Consider the following 22,203-nt stretch of genomic DNA (forward strand, 5'->3'; position numbering starts at 1 on the left):
GTGCAAACATGCGTAGCCTACACAACGGCTTCTCTGTCTGGAGTGCAATTAGTGACTCCTACACAAGGCTTCTATTACTTTCTATTACTCTTGGCAAGTCCTATCCATTATAAACCGTTTCAGTTTGTGATTTTAACGGCTTCAAAATGTTGGGTTTTTGTGTCCACTGCAATAAGTGCAGCCTACCTGACAACAGCCTAACAGGTTGGCTTATGCCTTTCGATGTGTCCCTTTTAGAGCCAATGACTGCTATCTGCCTTTTATATAATCATCACCAGTGCATAGGGAACAGACATTTGTTCTCCATATTATCAGCAGCAGCACAAGCGGCTTCATCATCCTCATCGTCGTCATCATCATCCCCCTCCAGCCTCGGGATTTTTGGTTAAGCGTCTCTGCAGCCTGCAGCATCTTCACAGAGCATCTCACCGCGGACTACGCTCCGGTCTGCATTAAGTGACGTGACTTTGGGCCAATCCTGTGGGCGCTCGGGTTGTCGACGCCACTGAGAGAAAGGGGCGGTGTCCAATGATGATGGTCGGCGGGGTGGGGGGCGTCGGTGTGGTGTACTTCACCACCCCTCCTATGGGTTTACACAGAGTTAGTGCAAGATATTCTGCTCCGGGAGTGAGAGTGCAAGGATAAACGGCACATACACGCTGCACATCGGTGCCACACTGAACAGCATTTATATCTAGGTTGGCATTTCCAAGTGGGATCCACTCTGAGATATCGCTTTTTCTTCATTATCTCTTTTTAACCTTGTGGTTTTCTCGGCTGATTATTGATGGTGCTTCATGAACTTGAAACATGACGGGACAGCAGTGTCTCCTCCTGTGTTCACCTCGTCGGCACCTTCACCTTAACAGGTAGCCCGGGGGAAAATATCGCCGGTTTTCTCGGTACGTTTACGGCAGATGAGCACTATTTTTTTTAGGACCGGTTCAAATGGAAGACAGCACCAAACAGTGATCACCTGGCTGTGACTGCTGGAGAGCGGCGCTGATCACCGCAATCACTGCAGGGCGCACAATTAGATCCTGTCCATTCCTGAAGTTAAACGAGGGAAACGGAACTGCGACATTTGCAGCATCTATTTTATTCCAGTTTTTGCGACCAGCTGATTTTACCCAACATTTTTTCTTGAGACTGATTACTCCAGCGGGTCGAATATTTTGTTCTTCTTATTCCTGGATCCAAAGCTTGATCTGACTGAGAAGGATATCTTTGCTCGAATAATCTCACAGGTACACCGGAGGAGAAGACTATGAGCTGACACACTCCAGCTTTTCTCCTGCGCTGTAACGGATTTGGGTATGTACGATAAGAATAGGTCTAAGAATTCAAAATCTGTCTGAGCTCATTTTCTAGGCTTCATTCATGCGCACTCATTCGTTTATAAGCCCGCACAAAGCTAAAGCTCTTTAATTTCAGCAATTTAGTTTAATATTAATAAGAGTGTGTCATGTGTAGTGAAGTTTGTGGCAATGGGGGTTTGAGTCGCTGAAATAATTATTGGTGACTATAAAATGTGGAGGATTTTTAGAAAGGGAACAAACATAAATGGAGGGTTAAGTGTTGCTTTAGATGTTTTACTGTGAATTGTTGATAAAGGCCTTTGGGTATAGTTTAATAGGGACTGTAAAAAAAAAGGAAAAAAAAGTGAACAAAACAGCTGACTTTGAGGTTGGGGGTTGTTAATTAAATTGAATTACTGTGCATGGGAAAGTTATTTTCACTAAAGAGAAACTCTTTCATGTATTCATAGGTTGTCGCTGGAAGATTCCTGCCATCACATTCAAGGAGGCACTGCCTGTAGCAACATTGCATAGAAAAAAACCTGATTTTTAAAGACTGAAAACACATTTACGCTGTCATGGATCTAAAAGACTATTACCTGTTGGGTGCCCTGTTCGCCTGCTTATGGCTAGATCCTTCAATAGCCCAAGAGCTAATATACCCCATCAGAGAGGAGTTGCAAGAAAATGTCCTCATTGGAAACATACCAAAGGACCTAAACATTTCCCATACAAATGCTGCCACTGGAGCAAGTGCTAATCTTGTGTACCGGCTCGTCTCCAAAGCAGGAGATAACCCTCTGGTGCGTGTTCTGAGCAGCACTGGCGAGATATTCACAACATCAAACCGAATCGACAGGGAGAAGTTGTGCCCTGGTCCCTCGTTTGAGGACAGCGAGTGCTCCTTTGAAATTGAAGTGGTCATCCTCCCTAATGATTATTTCAGGCTGATTAAGATCAAAATAATTGTCAAAGACACAAATGATAATGCCCCCATGTTCCCGTCCCCTGTGATCAACATCTCCATCCCCGAGAACACGCTCATTAACAGCCGATTTGCCATTCCTTCTGCCACTGACCCAGACACTGGCCCTAACAGTGTCCACAAATACGAGCTCATCAACGGGCAAAGTGCCTTTGGCTTAGACATAGTGGAAACGCCTGAGGGGGAGAAGTGGCCCCAGCTCATTGTGCAGCAGAATCTGGACAGAGAGCAGAAGGATACATATGTGATGAAGATCAAAGTGGAGGATGGTGGCAGTCCACAGAAATCCAGCACTGCAATTCTCCAAGTTACAGTAACGGATGTCAATGATAACAGACCGGTGTTTAAAGAGGGTCAGATAGATGTGCACATACCAGAAAACTCCGCTATTGGCACATCTGTTGTGCAGCTCCAGGCATCAGATGCAGACATAGGGGCGAATGCAGAAATACGTTATGTATTTGGGACTCAGGTGTCAGCTGCTACGAAAAGACTCTTTGCATTAAATACAACATCTGGCCTAATTACAGTGCAGAGACTTCTCGACAGAGAGGAGACGGCTATTCATAAGCTCTCTGTTTTAGCCAGTGATGGCAGCTCTAGTCCCGCAAGAGCTACTGTTACTATAAATGTGACTGATGTGAATGACAATCCACCTAATATAGACCTGAGATACATAATCAGTCCCATTAACGGCACTGTTTTCCTCTCTGAGAAGGATCCCATCAATACCAAGATAGCTCTCATCACAGTGTCAGACAAAGACACTGACATCAATGGCAAGGTCATTTGTTTCATTGAGAAAGATGTGCCCTTCCATCTAAAGGCTGTGTACGACAACCAGTATCTGTTAGAGACATCTGCTCTGCTTGACTACGAAGGCACTAAGGAGTATAACTTTAAAATCGTGGCTTCTGACTCTGGAAAACCCAGCTTGAATCAGACTGCCTTGGTAAGAGTGAGGCTGGAGGATGAGAATGACAACCCGCCTATTTTTACTCAGCCAGTTATTGAGCTAGCTGTTATGGAAAACAACAAGCGCGACCTGTTCCTCACGACTCTCAGTGCCACAGATGAGGACAGTGGGAAAAACGCAGAGATAGTTTATCAGCTGGGACCAAATGCATCCTTCTTTGATCTTGACCGAAAAACTGGGGTCCTGACTGCATCCAGGGTCTTTGACCGGGAGGATCAGGATAGGTTCCTCTTCACTATAACGGCAAGAGATAACGGGACACCCCCTTTGCAGACGCAGGCGGCTGTTATTGTAACTGTGCTGGATGAAAATGATAACAACCCAAAGTTCACACATAACCACTTTCAGTTCTTTGTGTCTGAGAATCTTCCAAAATACAGCACAGTTGGGGTGATAACTGTCACAGATTCAGATGCCGGAGAAAATGCTGCGGTTTCTCTTTCTATACTGAATGACAATGAGAACTTTATCCTGGATCCTTACTCTGGAGTGATTAAATCTAATGTGTCATTCGATAGGGAGCAACAGAGCTCCTACACTTTTGATGTCAGGGCTGTGGACAGTGGCAGGCCTCCTTGCTCCTCAGCCGCCAAGGTGACCATAAATGTAATCGATGTGAACGACAACACCCCCATTGTCATCTATCCCCCCTCCAACACATCTTTCAAGCTCGTACCTCTCTCCTCTATCCCAGGATCTGTGGTAGCAGAAGTGTTTGCTGTAGACGGTGATACAGGAATGAATGCAGAACTGAAATACACCATTGTGAGTGGAAACAACAAAGGACTTTTCAGAATTGACCCTGTCACAGGCAATATTACTCTAGAGGAAAAACCAGCTTTGACTGACATAGGCTTACACAGATTAGTGGTCAATATCAGTGACCTGGGATATCCTAAATCTCTCCATACACTTGTGCTGGTATTTCTGTATGTCAATGACACTGTGGGCAACTCGACTCTCATCTATGATCTCATCCGACGCACCATGGAGACTCCAATTGACCGTAACATTGGTGAAAGCAGTGAAACGTATCAAAGCGGTGACTATTTAACCATAATGATAGCCTTTGTAACTGGGGCATTGGTAGTGATTATTGTCATCTTTGTCACTGTGCTTCTGCGCTGCCGCCATGCTTCCAGGTTCAAAGCAGCACAGCGGAAAAAACAGGGGGCTGAGTGGATGTCACCCAACACTGAGAACAAGCAGAACAAAAAGAAAAAGCGCAAGAAAAGGAAGTCCCCAAAAAGCTCTCTGCTCAACTTTGTCACCATTGAGGGGAACAAGCCTGACGATCCTGCTCACGAGCCAATCAACGGAACCATCAGCCTGCCCACCGAGCTGGAAGAGCAAGGGATTGGACGCTTTGAATGGAATGCCACACCCACAACAACCTTCAAACCCAGCAGCCCAGACCTGGCCCGGCACTACAAGTCTGCCTCGCCGCAATCGGCCTTCCACCTCAAGGCCGACACGCCAGTCTCAGTGAAGAAGCATCACGTGATTCAGGAGCTCCCATTGGATAACACATTTGTTGGGGGCTGTGACACCCTTTCCAAGAGGTCCTCCACAAGCTCTGACCACTTCAGTGCCTCGGAGTGCAGCTCCCAAGGAGGGTTCAAGACGAAGGCGCCCATGCACACCAGACAGCAGGTAAAAGAGCACTTTTACTGGTCTATAAGTACTGCCTATAACTGCCCTGTTCCACAGTGCTAAAGCGCCAGTCTAGATTAGAGACTTGCTTACTGTGAAGCAACAGAAAAGATTACAGGAGACATACTGCTTCAGCAAGTTCCACTATTTCTCAAACTTAAAAAAGAAAAAAAAGAGAAAAAAGTAACTTGAACAACTGCTATTTAATGGAGTTGATTATGGACTCAACAATCACATGGATAATTCTTGGGGAATAATTATAGACTGATGTTTTGTCATTACTATATATTTAATTCATATTAAATGCAAAATGCACCTGGGTGAGTGATTGCCTTGCCTTATTTTGTCTATTCAGCACCCAGGTTAGATCACTGGTAAAATGTACCAACATTACATTAATTGTGACTCAATGTTCTCTGTGAAAGAAACATTTTTTTCTTGCCTATCTACTCAGATTATCATCCTAGATAAATGCTGCACACATTCTTTCAAAAAAAGAGCAAAATGTTCACCTCTCTCCTCATAAAACTGAGTGTATTCATGTTTTTTTGTTTGTTTATTTGTTTTGATGTGTATTATTAAATCACAAACGATTGTGTAACCTTTCAACACCTGCAGCAATAACAACAGTCAATAATTAGTCTGTTGCGGTAGTATTGTGAATGTCACAGTAGGCTTTGCTACATCATCTAAACTGAATGAAATGCCTCTTCTCAAAGCACACAGGCAAACTGACTGAAGCTTGTCTGGAACTTGATACACATCCAATTCAAAAAGGATTAGCCAATAATGAGCCTCAAATTTCAACGTAATCCATGCTGCTTTTGATCAAAGCCTTATTAATTGTTCTGCTAATAAAGCACCACGACACAACACACAGATCCGGAACACACGTGGATAAACACAGGGAGCAGCAGAGAAGAGGGAGAAAGGGAGGCAGAGTGAGACAGTTGTCAGTGGGTCAGGCTTGACGGGTGGTGGTACTGAACCTTTAGGTGGCAGTGTTGAGCTGCATGGCACAGCCTGGCACTACGCCAACCTGCAGTGGACTTGTAAATGCAAGGGAGGAGAAGAACGAAGTAAAACCTACGTTGGTTTCTAAGTGAAATACTCTTACCTAATGATGCACAGGGAAGATTGATAATGGCAGTTAAAGATGAGAGTGATAAGATCTATCCGGAAGAGAGAGTGGAATTACAGGGGTGACACTGTGCGACTCTTATCGATGCATACCTCCGGGTCACTGCATCTGGGGTTGCATTTAATGTGTTTCTGTGTGAGAGGTGGCAGTCAAAAGAGGCATTCAGTTTGGCGTCATTTGCCAGGCGCTGTTGGTGTGTGTGGTTGGTGATGTGTGTGAGAGACTAGACGAGGTGATGAAATGGGTGACGGTGGCAGTAGGGGTGAATTCAACCCTAGAGGAGGAAACATGATATATGACACTATACAGTAAGCACAACTTCATTGATTCACTCCGTCATTCCACAATACCACACAAGATGTATTGGAATCAATAATTCTGACAAATGATTCAAAGAAGCACACGAACAGAGCCAGCGTGTTGTAAACAGCGCCATTGATAATATAAATGATTTACTGTTGCTTTTTCTCACAAGCGTTCCCCTGAAATGCTGTGTACATTTGATTCATTTTATTTTATTTGTGTAGAGCATTTAATCCTTATAGAAAACGGTTGAAATGGACCTCAACGTGTGCCTCAGTTTAAATATTTTCTTTTCACAAAAAGCGGTTCAAATTGACCATCTTCCTTTATTTTTAGAACTTGAAAATGAAATATAAGCATTTCATTTTGTAATCATATCATGTCATATCAAATTCATAATTAAATCAGTATTTATCTATTTGTTAAACTATAATATTTAGATCCGCAGCACCAGTACCATAAACAGTCAAGGGGTAAGTAAGATATCATTTCGTAATACCTTTTAAATTACTCAAATGAATATGCACTAATATACTTGACTGCACACAAGGGTACACTTTCTTATCTCCTTCCTTATTATTAGAACGACAAGGTAATTGTCTACCTTTCAACTATTTGCTAATGTCTTTCTTTGGAGATTTGTAATGAAGACTATCTGGTTCTTGATGATTAGTATACAATATCTCACTGATAAGAATCCCTCTTCAGATTTGAGGTTAAATGGCAGTTATTGATTGTGGTGAAATGATTGCACTGTTGTGTCTTACTGGATAAAGCAGAGTGATTTCACAATGCTCTTGATACATCCATATGTGTAGTGTTTTACACAATGCAACTATTTGTAATGACATGAACATGTCATCTCTGTTTCATGAGTATTGATAAGAAGGCGCTCAGCCAGTCAAATTGCTTTTTGGATTCTGCCTGTGTATTGAAAACAGAGAAGAGATTATCTGCAATTTGAAACAAAAAAAGAAAACGTAAAAGCCAAAAAATAGCAATTACCTTTTTGAGTGTATCTTTAAACAGACAGTAAATCCAAAAGCTAATATCATAGGATTATCATATCATATTCCCCGGAGAGTAGGGCGCTTTGGAAAAAGATAAGAACTGCATTATTAAAATATTTCTTATATATACAAAGATGATACAAATAAAGTCAATATCAATGTTATTATTCAGTTTAAAATGTGGTCTGATGCACTGCATCCAAAATGAATAGGGTGTTGAATTCTTACACCAAATAAAGCTTCAAAAATATCTATGATAGAATGATGGAGTTTACAGTACATTAACGTTGTTGCCTTATGAGTAACAAACCATCATCAATCACCCATTGTTGCCTGAAATTGACACGAAATAAGCAATTACTTGAAAGAGGGTGTTCAAGAGAAATAAATGTGTAAAGCTGTAGGGAATAGCTTTTATAATTGACCTTCTCTCTTAGAACTTCAAACGCCATTTTGTTCCAATTCGTAAGAGTCACATCAATGCAACATCAGCACCAATCAATAAATAAATCAGGAAACTGAAAGGAAATTGATGAACAAGAAGGTGGGGAGAAAAGTTGACAACACCAGCAACGCCTGCACGTTTCAGCAGTGTCCTCCTCCCAGAGAATATAGAACATAGGGTATAGAAATAGCAGATATCTACTACAGTGTTATAACAGACGAATGCAATCAGCTTTATAGAAACCCCTAACTCGGCTGATAGCAAAAGAAGAAATCTTTGCCTTTCCTTTCTTATTTACCCTCCAGGGACCTACATTAGTGTAAACAACACTGAGGAAAAAAGCATGAAAACACTGTCCTAGTTTCTTAAGGCAATACAAGCATCTAAGAAACCAAGTATAATCATAGCCGTTTCACTATCAGTCTTACTCTCTTCCTTCCAGTAGTCTTACGGGGAGACATAGATGTGGCTCACTACATAGCCCAGCGGCTACGCATTAGCCATGTACTGCGCATCAGATCCCAAGGCCCATGTTGTTGACACATCAGCATGGTGTCACTGAGGTTGTGTGGTTTGACAGTAGTCACTGAGATGATGTATGAAACGTGGTAACTCGAGTACTATCTACATGTTAAGTCGTCACTTTATTAACCTTAAATTAATCCCATGGTGTTTGTGAGTTTAAGGCTGTTAACTCTGTTGAGTTAGCAAGCATATATGGACATCTACATGTACATATTCTTGCTGATACACAAGATGTGTCCTCTTTCCCCTGCTTTGTTATGGTAATATACATTATATGCTTGGATGCACAATGATGGGCCTCATATAGGGCTTTCAGTTGTGTGTAACCATGTAGCCTGAACACACCATGTGCAAAAAGGCTTAATTGCTGTGGGTTATTAGTGTTTTTATGCATGGCAGAAAAGATGCAAGCACTGAAAGAAAGTGTGTAAATACTTCTTTCTTCTGCAGCACAAACCATGCTTTAGCTCTGGGGACACTATACAGCAGCTCCCTTTTGAACACATAGAACGTCTGACATACAACATATGCACATTAAATTACTTAATCAAAATCATTTCTGGGTGCTTTTTTTCCAAAAGTTTAACCAACGTTTATTTTATATAATTGTTGTGTCAACTACAATGAAAATAGAATTAGCGGGCAATAAGATGTTTGGTTGATATAAGGTATAAGTGCAGTGATATACATTTCCAATGCAGAAATCCCAGTGAGGACGAACTAGGAATATTTTGCAAGGTAATCCTAAAGTGTCCCTGTCAGTACGTTTAATGAATGGACATTCTATGCAAACACGAGTTTGTACAGACCATTGTAATTATGGAGCCTTGGGGGAGTCGTCCTTCTTGTGCAGGTTCATTTGCCACATTAATAAGGGGATTAGTAGTACGAACGGGGGCTGATGGCAGCAGGAGAAGTTTGAGAAGATTAATGAACTATGACAATGTTGCACCTGAGGGGAAAAGTCTGTTGCAATATCTTCTGGGTTGTGCTGACACAGACTTTGGCAGTATGAAAGAGGAAGATGGAGAGTGGTTAGTGATTGTTGCCGACTGCGATCATACATCCTTCTCCTCAGCTTTCCTGTCACTTTTTCAGGATGCTGTGTTTGTGATCCTTTATACTGTACATGTCCATGATACTTTTGACTGAAGATGTTCCAGTTGATTTGACATTTTCTTGAAAATAGCAACACCAACTTGTTATATCGCACCCTTTCTGTAGATATAAACACATGCTTAAACAAAAAAATGACTTAAGGATGTGAATACACCAAATCTTTGAGAAGATACTGAGTTTTCTTCAGTTGGGTCTTTTGCAATCATCAGTTTAATGATTATTCAAACTACAGATATATACAAGGACAAACACCCATTCGCTCTTGGAGTAAAATGTATCACATCCTCAAAACAAATGTAGTTATCAGGAGATCGTAAGCCAATAAGTCTGTGAGTGAAGTTTCTATCAAAGCTTTAAATCATCAGTGCAGGATTTGCAGGGCTCTTTACCGCAGAGAACATTATATTTCTTTAAAAAACGTGTCATGTCTTCTCTGTCTAGGTGGGTAAAAGGAAATGAAATGGATTGCGGGCTATACTAAAGTAGTGGGTGTGAGTGCTACCAGAGTAGATTAGTGCCCCGAGGGGGATCCAGTTTTGTCTGCACAAAACAACAAAATAAATCAAGGCTCCCCGTTGGTACATTGGCTGAACTGTGGAGATCATTTATATGTTTTTATTTTCTTCTGTCGAGAAAAGGTGCTTCTGATTTTTAATATATTTATTTATAGCCTTTTAGATTTTTTTTGTCGATTACTGCCAGGGATAGTAGTGCCAAAACACAGATGATGGCAAATTACCAGGAATTGCATTTGATTTTTCGTGAACATCTATCAAATTTAATTTCTGTCTAAGCCATTTTCATACATGTACAATTTTACACACATTTGTTTTATTATTTTAAACGTGTAAAAAAAACTATTTTGATGATGACAAACCCTGTCATTTATCAAAAGGTCTTGCGTGTGTGTGTGTGTGTGTGTGTGTGTGTGTGTGTGTGTGTGTGTGTGTGTGTGTGTGTGTGTGTGTGTGTGTGCGTATGTGATTTGTCTTTCTTTCTTGGTTTGTTGTTTGTCCATCACATTTGGCTGGCAACCCATTTATCTCAAATTCCTCAACCATTTCTGCAACTTTCAAAGCAAATTGATTGATGATCAAACTTCAGGGGGTTGCTTTGTTAAATTAATGTTTTGCATGCACAAAAAACAAAGTCATTCTGGCTTTTGTGGGACTGCCATTAGTTAATTCATCTCCATTTTCTCACTAATCCACAAAACACATTTCCCATTTTTCTAAGGCAATCAATCAAGTTGACATACTAGCTTCATATTTTTTTCTTACACTGCATGATGAGAAAAACAAACAGCAGCCTAACACACTTACAGTATCAACACCTCATCTGAATTCTCTCAAATTTACCTTAAATACAAGAGTAGACGGTGGAAGAAAATGTTTCTTGACTACTTGCTTGTCTAAAAAAAAGAAGAAAAATGATACAAAAAGATGAAGTTATGATGCTAATTCATTGTTTGAATGCCCCCACCCCCACCCAAACAACCCATCTCTCCTTTCCACTCCTCACTTGGCCCCTCCACCCACTCCTTCCCCGTCTCCAGCCCATGCCTTTCACACATGTTTTATCGGGGTCAATGCAGTTACAAGCAATGCTAAATCACCAAGGGTTTGTTCACCTTTGTGTTCTGATAATTTTTGACACATGAGGGTGCTTTGTGTACATAGCCCCACTTTCTTTCTGTTACAATCCCCTCTCCTTTTATCATGAGAGGGATGGGTGTGTGTGTGTAAAAGATGGGCAAGGAGGTGCTGTGTGTCCTGACATGACAAACCCACAGTGAGACGTGTCCTTGTCATTGGTTTGTTGTGTCAAGTGACACACAGTCCGATGCTCTGTCACTAGCCTATTCCAGTGTCTAGACTAATAGTTGTGATAATGGCATTGCCAGCCAACCCCCCCCCCCCCCCCTCTTAAGCTAAAAGCCACACTTGACTTGAAATGTGACTGCCATTGACTGCTTTGCCACTGGGCCCCACAGCTCACAAAGACTCTGTAACCCTCATCAATGTAAATCTTTCTTGTATATATGAGATGTTTCATGTAAATTGAACTCCTGGTAATCTTGCCTAATGTGCTGTGTTAAACAATAATGGACTTGTTTAATTTAATTTTATTTATTTGATCCTTTTTTTTATTTGCTGGGTATACATTTATTAAAGCTGAAATAAACTCTGCCGGGTATTAAGTACATTGCAACGCCTATTCTGTTTTAAAAAGCTTTATTTGAACAGTGCTATTCTACCTTTATAATTTCATAATAAATGTTTCAAAGAGATCATTTCTTTCTTGTTTTTAATTTGTCTGTATGTTCTGCTTTTGTGATGATGTGATAAGACATTATGTATAAACTGGGATATGTTTCAGTCAATCTACTACGTGTGAAGCAGCTCTAATCAGTATTTCTCTGTAAACAAGTGCCTCAGCTGATTATAATGCCAAGTTGTGTATTTTAAGAAGCAAACAGATTTTCTGCTTTGACTGAATCCAATATTTGAAATGAGGCACACAACGTCACTGACACAGAGCCAATGTAATACAACCCTTACAGTGGAATTGTAATTCAAGTTAATCTAAAGAGGTAGTTTTGTTTGGGGTACATCCCCTCTTGACAAGTCACAAGAGCACATCGATATCTGTATGTCTCGGTGTGCAGCTTGAAGGCATGCTGAATGCTGAGTACAACCTTGCTGACCTAAATACATGAATGTCAATGGGATCAAGTAAGCAGCTGCTCTCAAACATATGATGCTCAAGCTTTAAAGTCTGCACTGGTTAGCCTGTAGCATTAAATGATAGTTTCAGGTTTTTCAAGTCTGTCATCAAACAAAACTGACATGCTCATATGTTCTTTTACAGATTAATGGCCACTAGTGATTGGTTGTGAAGGGATCACTTCATTTCCCAACCTCAATTTCAGCGGAAGCTTATATGAAGGCTTCAATAACAAATGAGACTTTCCCATTGGTATCATCCACAGTTACAGTTTCCCTATGCTATAGCCTCTCTTTGTTTTCCATCCCCTAAATCTAAGTTGTTCTAAAAGAGTTAATGTTTATACCGTTCTGACATTGCTGTGAACATAACTTCAAAAACATAAAAGAAGAAGTAAGCTAAACAGAATAATTACCCCCACATTTCTCTTTAAGGTCAGTCCTTAAGAACTCCTTTTCTGCCCATTTTTTGTGTCTCACTCAATCCAATTAGGACTTCCTTCTTATTAGTGGAGCAGCAGAGGCAGCTGTAACGGAACAGCTCCTCATTGTATCAGTTGTGCAAAAAAGGCACACATCTCTGTCTGGTGTATACAGTAATATCCAAAGTAAATATTACTAAATATCCTAACCTGCACCCTAATCTCCCATCATCATCATCTCCACCGGCAACATCATAACAAAAGCTAACAAACTCAGTATTGTTTCTTATAGTTATCTATAGAATATTAAGGACAAATAAACACAGTTGTAACAATGTTGCTTATTTCTTCTTGCAAGAGTTGTCTTTTTTGACATCTTCATATTTTGCAATCTCCGGGTACTTTCCAGTTTCAGAAGTAAAGATGTGTCACCTCTTCACTGGTCTTTGCAGAAAAGGAGAGGGGTGTGTGGACGGAAGTGCCACGCCAACACATCTATGGGAAGTAGACCTAACTCAGCTTAATCTGTCCACTCTGTTTGAAAGCCAGAGGCAGAGCTTAGTCTTCATTTGAGTGAGGATAAATAAATAAATATAGGCTTTAAAGTTGACCTCATATATACGGTCACTTTCAAAAAGCTGTGTGCACTTACTGGCTGGTATTTTAAACCTAACTTCTGACCTTAAGTATAATCATATTGTATTTCCTTTCCAGTGAGAGGGTACAAAGGCAATGCTAGCAATGCATCTTTAAACATTTTTTATCAGAATTGGTGGTCAGTGTCTCCCAATCTCATGTGGCCAGATTTCCAAATGTTGTGGAATCCATGTGGGATGGTAAGACTGTAGATAACATGGATATAAAAAATGCTATGCTATCATTGAATTTGCTGAATTTTAATATGGCAGTTTGTTCTGCTCTTGCACAGAATATATTTTCAGGCATACAAAGTTAGGGATGGACTCAGACGTGAACTTGATTATGCATAATTCTGATTAGTGAAGAAGTATGAATAGTCAGTCCAGAAAGCCTTTTAGTGCACACAAATATACAGGCTTTTCATTTAGAAATCTATGTGTATGCATTGCTATACATCATTGTCATCCTGAAATTGAGCGCACATGACAGTGCATAACATCCACTCTAACAATTATCGTCACAAGAATGATGTCAGATGCCTTTTTAACCTTGTTTGGACAGAAACCAGATTAATTCTGTCCTTGGTCGTCCACCAGCAGTGTCCTCAAAGCAAGTCCTTGTTTCATTATGCATAGCCATTACGCTTTGCTATGTTTAGTAAGCCAATAAAAGTGATTGATGACCCACAGGTGGACAAACATCTGACTCAATGCAGTGTTTTACGAAAGTATTCAGATCCTCAACTTGAGATAAAAAATAGTCCATTGCAACTAAAAGTCCAGCTAAATGTTAGAAAAACATGACATTATTTTATACTAAAGTATCAAAAGAGTAATTATTATTCTGGAAGAAGTAAACCCTAAGAAGATTATATGGTTACACATTTGGACTATTATTACGGATGCATTGATATGCATGTGGTTGGAAGTGAAGCCACTATCAATAGGACTTTGTTAGAATTTGTAGAAGTAACTTGGGGTCAAACAAATGTAAGATATATTTCTTTGAAATATAGTGAAGCATAAACTAGAGTAGCATACTATTGAAGTGAAAGTACTTTGAAACAGTTCTCAGGTAAATGAGTGAAGTACATGTACACTTGGAAGTATACCCACGTTACTGTGCGTTTTGTGGGTCCAATATGTATGCTTCAAATATTAATTTGCAATGGAATAACATTTGTTTCCCCACATAATTGTAAATGTGCACATATCACCACTGAATATGCTTACACGTGCTACATTCTCATATCTTTCCATGAATTGACAGATGCTTTTTTGAAAATAAAGCGTTGGCCTGGAGCTTCAGTAAATGAGTCATCTGCCCGACGCACTTGCACTGAATTAAAATCAGGATCAGTCAGACACTTGAAGAGGGCCGAGCCTTGTTTTTTTCTTTCCCTTTCTGCTACTGTTGCATATGTTTTTATTATTCCCTCCAGTGACACGTGGTCTAGTCCTGCTTATATATTCCTCTAGAGTAATCTTTACTCAACCAAAGTCACCACTCACTCATATGTTTTCTTGTGGCGAAGAGAATTAAGGAAGGCGAGAGTATGCCTCAGTTTTAGTCCCTACATGAGATAAGCTTTTTTTCATTTCCAATCTTAACCGCCCAGAAAGTCCCTTCAGGACAGAAGTGAGTTGTTCCAGTGATGTCTCAGGGAGGGTAGAGCCCTTCTACTGTTATGTATGTATAACATCTTTATTGAAGGAAGGTGCAGTGGTCACACCACCGGGAGTCTGAGGCAAATGTTAGTTTTCTATTTCCCCCTTGTTTCCATAGAAAGACTGACATATGTAACTGCACACACAAAAAGAAATAGTACGTGGCCTAAAGGTTGCAAAAGTGAACTTTTGACCCGGAGGGATGCTGGGTCGATCCTTGGACAGGCAGGATAAATTAGACTGGGGATGAGAAACCTCTACTGGGGTGCCCTTAAGCATGGCACTTAACCCCCACTTGCTCCAGAGGGGTCACTCAGTAGATAACACTCAGTTGTACTGGGCAGCTTCCAGGTGTAGATGCATGAACTTGTGTTAGTGTGGAGCAGGATTTTGCTGTGAACCAGCATGTGTACTCAGAGAATCCAACCTGTATGACTCATACCAAGAGAAAGATATCTTTATGCGTCTTCTCTGTCGTTCTCTTTTGATAGACGTTTGAAATCTAACAGCTACTTCTCTGCCTGTTAGGCAGATACATGTGATAAGTAGACACAGTCCTCTTAGCACTTGGTAGTTGGTTTTGAATGGATTCTTACAGGAAGCACATTAGACTTAGGAATAACATCATAAATTAGATTTTATGGGAATTTTGAAGGATTTTCGTTGAAGCACTTGGATTAAATGGAAATAAAAGAGATATTTCAACATACATCTTTGTTGTCTGTATGAGGTTATAGGGATAGGTTTGATCTCTCTGAAATGTAGCAGAAAGAAAACGAATGGTTCCCATGGTGAACTTGATGAAAAGCATTGATTATTTGGTGTTAAGACTAATTATATACTTCCTTAAATCTGTACTACATCATTAATAGATTCCCTTCATCACAACAACAAAGAGCAACAGCACTTACCGTGGATGGCATTTGATTTTTGAGAGTACAATGAGAGATATGAGTGAATTGGTAGACAACTAGACATATAATGCTCTTCAGGGATCTAATTAGATAAGACGTTGTGATGTATGGCTACTCAAAGGATGTGTGTCAACCCACTCCTGTTCAATGTATAGACTGCAGATTTGTATTGATTGTATGCTTTGTCTTATGCCTCAGGCTTCAGCACGCTACAGTGTAAGCTGTGAGCCTTGCCTTTGTCTGGTGAGTTGAGAAGATAAGGGTTGTGATAAATCTGCCCGAGAATAAGCTGTCATAGAGGTGCCGCACCTGGGAATATTTAACGCAAACATAAAATATAGCTTGTCTGTTGTTTTATTGTCGAGGGTATAAGAAATGGCAGGGTTTTAAAATACTCTCACCTCCTTATTTTTGCACTTTTCTATCTCTACAGCCCTGGCATGCACAGCAGCCTAGTCCTGCTCGCCTTTGTACGGACCATGGAGAGACACAAAAAGGGAAAAAAATAGATGCTTTTGCGCGGAATGGTAAACCGGCGTCTTATCGCAACTCAGTAATATGCGTTATATGTTAAACATTTGGCTAGCTTATTTAGATGAAATGATTTAGTCCTGGTTGTGCAGAGTTAGCGAGGGCTGAATCAAGTAGTGTGTTGGGGATGAACAGGGAGGAGGTGAACATTGGTTTCCTCTCTCTCTCAGACTCCCCTCTGAAGATAACGTGCCCTGATAATGGATATACTCACCCAGATTTATTTTCTATTTCCTGCCACAACTGCTTTTCCAGGGAACTTCTTTTTCTTAATGTGCGGCTGCTTTCAGCTTTGACATTCAGGAAAGCAGAGCTCCAGTACCAGAGCAAGAAGAAGATATACATGAAGGCGGAAATGCAAGCTGGAAAGGAAAGTTTATCCACTCTGATGATTGGTCTGCCCCAAATATTTGCCCACTGACTTTTAATCCCATCCATTGCAGGAAACTAATATATAACACACAATTACAGTTTCCCCGTTGGTGAAGTGGACCTTGTCATAAGATTATTAATGCAGTTTTGGAATTAAAATGAGTTATTCAGTTGTACATCAAAACTTGAAATTAAAGTTCAAGTCTGCGGAAGCGTTTGAGATAGTGAGTGACTCACAGATGTGACTTGATGTAACACGGCAGCCTCTCATTTGCCCCTTTCCCTCTAATCTTTAAAAAGCCATGGCTCCGTCTGTCATGTGACATGTGACCCCACTTCATGCTTGGTAGGGTGTCTCAGTGTCCCAGAAACCAGTCCGGCCTCTGTCCGGAGAACAATGAGGTTCCTTCTCCGCCACACACTGAGGGCTGTGGTTGCCCCAGGCCATACATCACATGAAATCCCTCCTGAATGGTGCACGTGTGTCTGATTGTGTGTGTTTGTGTGTATTTTATATGTGTATGTGTGTCATCATGTGATAGAACTGTATTCCCTGAACACTTATTCAACACTGCTCTAAGCTGTTCACCCATAGAGATCAGTGGCTGTCTTGATCTGGTCCATATCCCCACAATAGGAAGTTTGTGTGTTTGTGTGTGTGTATGTGAGTGTGTGTATCTGTCCACTTATTAATAGCCCAGCCTCTGGAATGATATTCATAACCAGAGCAGGACAGAGGGGATTTAACACACTGGGCAGATTGGACTGATTCATATCTTAGAGGAGCATGTCATTTGATCTTGTGTTTGTTTTGTGATTGGGAACACACTCTGGAGATATATCTCTGTCCTATAGGCAATGAAGGACAGCATTGATTAGTAATCGTTATGTGGGCTGCAATGCATCTATTATTCTGTCATGATGGTAGCTATTACGTTCCCTACTGGGCTAGGGGAACCAAAGGGAAGCAACACAAACCAGAGTGGAATTGGTAAAAGTTACAAGTGGTTTTATTATAACTATTAGTCGTGAAACAAAATAATAAGGCAAGCTTGGCACAAACAAAGGGCCAAATGCTGGTTGACAACAACCAAAATAAAGAGACTCCAAAAGAGAGTTTAACAGATTATACACAGTAATAATCAGTACAAAAGAGAAACAAAAACCTCACTAAAACGTGGTACATGAACTGAAAAAAGCTGAAACAAAACACAGCTGATGCTAATCCACAGGCGCTAACCGCTAAGCTAACCTGGATACTACTCACACAACACTAAACACTGCTTTAACACGCTGCTACGCAGTATAACAAAACACAGAACATTCAATGGATTAACGAGCATAACGAGTAAGCACAACAGGAGGCTAGAGGCGTCTGTCTCACAACACAGAGACTCCTGAGTGATAATTGTTCCCAGGCTTTGTAGTCCTCTCCAGCAGGTGTGCGCTGGGCTTGCACAGGGATTGGAGAACGTCGGGCCCGGCGTGCTCCAATCAGTGTCCTCGGAAGTGGACCAGGAGATGACAGCCAATAACGTTGGGGCAACCACACAGCTCATTTACATAATCACACACACAGCTGCAGACAATCCCAGACAGGTTACCGAGCAGGCAGAAACAGCAGCCGTAACAGTAGCTATATTTTAGTAGGAAAACATACTACATAATACATCCAGAATTGTATTTAAAAAAGCCAAACCACCAATCCATTGTTATATATTTTACCTGTATATACATATATATATATTTTTAAATGTAATTTACTTTTATATAATCAATATTAAATATCTTGTTGCCATCACACTGATCTGTTTGGCTGTTATATCAGGATAAAGACGCAAACAACTCTGCTTGAAACAAAAGAGAACTGTTACGGTAATTAACTCGCCATACTGACAACACAGGTTTCTTATTTTACAAACGTCATGAAGGCCTATAGAATGTTGACGGCTCAGCGTGAGACCAAAAGAATAATTGAGACAGGTGTTGTTCGCATTGCAAGCAGGGGTCAGTTTGTCACCTGCCGTTTTATGCATGAACACGCACGCACGCACGCACGCACGCACGCACGCACGCACGCACGCACGCACGCACGCACGCACGCACGCACGCACACACACACACACACACACACACACACACACACACACACACACACACACACACACACACACACACACACACACACACACACACACACACACACACACACACACACACACACACACACACACACACACACCTATTATGAATGTGTCTTTCTTAAGTTGGTCCCCCTCCAGTTATCAGACAGGCTGTTGTTCTCTGGTTTATTCTATGCGCCAGTTATCAGCTGTATTTCTGGAGCTCAAGTGACCCTAAACTGACCTGATTTCCAACATACAGTACAGACCAGAATATCTATAGGCTGCCATTCATACCATTGTGTCTAAACTCAGTGCCAACTTTAACAATAAGTCCTTTCTAAAAGAAAACGTCAAAATATAAGTATTTCCAATGCAGCATATTTTCCTTTTCTTATGGGAAACAGTATATCACATAAAAGGTTGTCACATGGACATGGTAAGTGTAAAACGTCGCTGTCCATGTGTGCCATTTTTGATTTGGGAATAGTAAGTATTTTATGTCTTGTGTGCTGAGATGGGATGGTCGAGCTGTCCACCACTTTGGTCCAGAGTATTAGACATTAGTCTTCTATAAAATTGCATACCGACTTTTAAACTCATCTCTTTCGACTCCACTTCGAGCGATAAAATTACTAACAGATAATTGCTAACAGAGCACTTATATACTAATAAAGGACTGGCTTATCTAAAGCCAGTTGAGTAGCACTTGAAATGTGTGGCTCTATGAAACCTGATGTACTTATATGATTCTGTTTTCTTCAAGTTTGTGTCTTCCTGGTCGAATGTACTTATTGTAAGTCGCTTTGGATAAAAGCGTCAGCTAAATGCAATGTAATGTAAAAACTCCCCAGCAGATGAATCCTTCGTACTTTGGTCCCCGGACTTTTCTAATGGCACTAGCAGCAGGCTGAAATGTTTGTATTGTAGTTGTATACCTTTACGGCCATTGGTTGGGTTGCCATAAAGCAGGGTGAATATGAATTACTTTGGTGATCCTGTGACTTTTCTGCTCGTGCCACAATTCCGTTGACATTTGTGGTTTGACGTCCAGTGTCTTAACAAGTATTGGATGGATTGCCATGACATTTCGGTTTGGCTTTTATGATCCCTTCAGAATTACATTTTAATCACTTTGATGATCCCCTGATGTTTCAGCGCCACCATCAGGTCTAATTCATATTTGTTCTGTACCTTATGTTTAAAGTGCTATTTACGAAATGTTCGTATGATAATGCTAAATTTGATGTGGTTTGCTTTATGGCTGTATGCTTTATGCTTTGAGCTTTATGACGGGGACATTTTAGCAGGATAGCATACCTTTGTGAGTATGTTGACATGCTGATGTAAGCTTTCAGCTCAAAGTGTCGCTCTGACTAAGGACACCGTCACAGAGCTGCTGGCATGGCAGTGCATTCTAAGTCTTGTTTGTAAAATAATCTTCCTTGGATAAAAGACAAAAGAGTTAGTTAGTTTTTGACACAAAGGACATATTTACTCTATTACATTTGTTATCCACTCAGTATATTTATCACTTTTTGATAACTACAGAATTATTTCTGAAGCATCCACATAATAAAACAAATTCATATCTGAATCTTTAAGACTTTGTTAGCTTAAAATAACAAATATAAAGAATCATTTGATGTCACAGCTTCCTGTTCTGCACCTGGCTGCCTGCATCAGGGCTTCATAAGAAGGAATCCTTTCTTCTTCACTCTGTGTCTCTGTGTGTGTGTGTGTGTGTGTGTGTGTGTGTGTGTGTGTGTGTGTGTGTGTGTGTGTGTGTGTCTGCAAGTGTGTGTCTCTGCGTTTATGCGTGCGGGGTGTGTGTGTAGAGGTCATTGCCTTAATTGAGTAATTGACTGGACGATTCTATCTTGCCAGAATACATAGAGACATAAAGAAACAAAATGAAATCCATGAATTGAAAAACCTGTCAAACAGACAATAAACCCTGCAGCTAAAAAGAAAAGGCAACAAGTATTTGCAAATTTGATCTAGCTTTGCTCCAACATTCCTCATTGTGCAGATGGTAGAAACACACACATTTTTTGTGTTTGTTTTTCAATTCCTTGGGCTTCACCAAATGCCAACTCTAATTTTTATGAGGATCTGGCCTTGAAGGCTCTGGTAATATCAAGCACAAACAATCAATACCGGCCAATCTCTTGAGGCCTTAATGGACTTGGAAAGAATATTAAGAGGTTGTGTCTGTAGAGAAGGTTTTTGCCACAGCAGTCATCCCTCAGCTAATTTGTGTTTGTGTGCCAAGGGAGGCCACACACTGGGACTGCTGTAACAGGCTCGCAGTCCCACTTTCTGAGGAGCTGCTGCCAGGCCAACAAGCACGCACACGTGCACACACACACACACACATGCACGCACGCACACGTGCACACACACACACACACACACACACACACACACACACACACACACACACACACACACACACACACACACACACACACACACACACACACACACACACACACACACACACACACAGAAATATGTGCTCCCACATAGACACAAAACAACTGAACAGGCTTTTCTCTGCAGCAAACCAATCAGTGTTCAGCCAGTAGCATTCCAATAATATAATTCTGACTGTTGACACCAAGGGTATCATTATCTTGTGTTTTGGTATTAATCTTGGCCTTCTGTGACAAACACAAGCGCATCAGTAATGCTTATTATCATCCTCAGTGTGGCTGAATGTGTTTGTGCAAGTGAGACAGAGAGAGAAAATGAGAGGGTGGCATTTGGGATGCCAGGCTGAATGTGGGGTAACCAAGAGAATGTGGGAACAGTGCCCAATCCCTGTGTGGCGGTCCAGTAGTAAATCTGCCTGTTGTTGCCACACATTGCTAATGAAACTAAACAGCACCCCAGAAGTGTCACTACGTCTTAGCCTTACCTCCCTGTTTAGCATAAGAAAAATCAGCACTGAGAAATCTAATTAAAATAGGCTATTGTAGACCCCCTATCCTAGTTATTAGGTTTTCCAGGGAGTGCCTGTCTGTTACCTCATTCACACCAACGGTGGGCCAGTTGGGAGCTGGAGCTTGAAAAGCACCGGGTTTTCCTCTTAACACCGCAGCGGAGCAGCCTCTTAGCTCTGGAATCCGGTTTGTTTCAAGCACCAAAAAATTGTCCGGCCAGAGCAAAAGCACCGCATACGTCACGCTTACGTCGAGGCGGGTTCAGGGGCAGGGGCGGGATCAACTCCTGAACAACAACAAGAAGCCCGCGTTTTATCCAGCTTGTACACAACGATGGAGAAACTTAACAAGCAGCAGTGGTCCACTGAAAAGACCAGCTACCTACTGGGAATCTGGTCTTCCGAAG

The 22,203-nt window shown here is 41.1% G+C and overlaps 1 protein-coding gene across 4 annotated transcripts in view; it reads left to right on the forward strand.

Annotated features, from left to right (window-relative positions):
* Window positions 1-620: 620 nt before the first annotated feature.
* Window positions 621-22,203, forward strand: part of LOC117465832 (protocadherin-9) — a 274,265-nt gene continuing 252,682 nt past the window's right edge. For all 4 annotated transcript variants that reach the window (XM_034108877.2, XM_034108886.2, XM_034108895.1 and 1 more), the window contains exons 1-2: window positions 621-1,314; window positions 1,769-4,912. In XM_034108877.2, coding sequence (XP_033964768.1) covers window positions 1,877-4,912 — 3,036 coding nt within the window. In that variant the 5' untranslated portion in view covers window positions 621-1,314; window positions 1,769-1,876. The remainder of the gene's footprint in view (window positions 1,315-1,768; window positions 4,913-22,203) is intronic.

This window comes from Pseudochaenichthys georgianus, chromosome 3, assembly GCF_902827115.2.
Source record: "Pseudochaenichthys georgianus chromosome 3, fPseGeo1.2, whole genome shotgun sequence".
In the NCBI taxonomy this organism is placed as follows: domain Eukaryota; kingdom Metazoa; phylum Chordata; class Actinopteri; order Perciformes; family Channichthyidae; genus Pseudochaenichthys; species Pseudochaenichthys georgianus.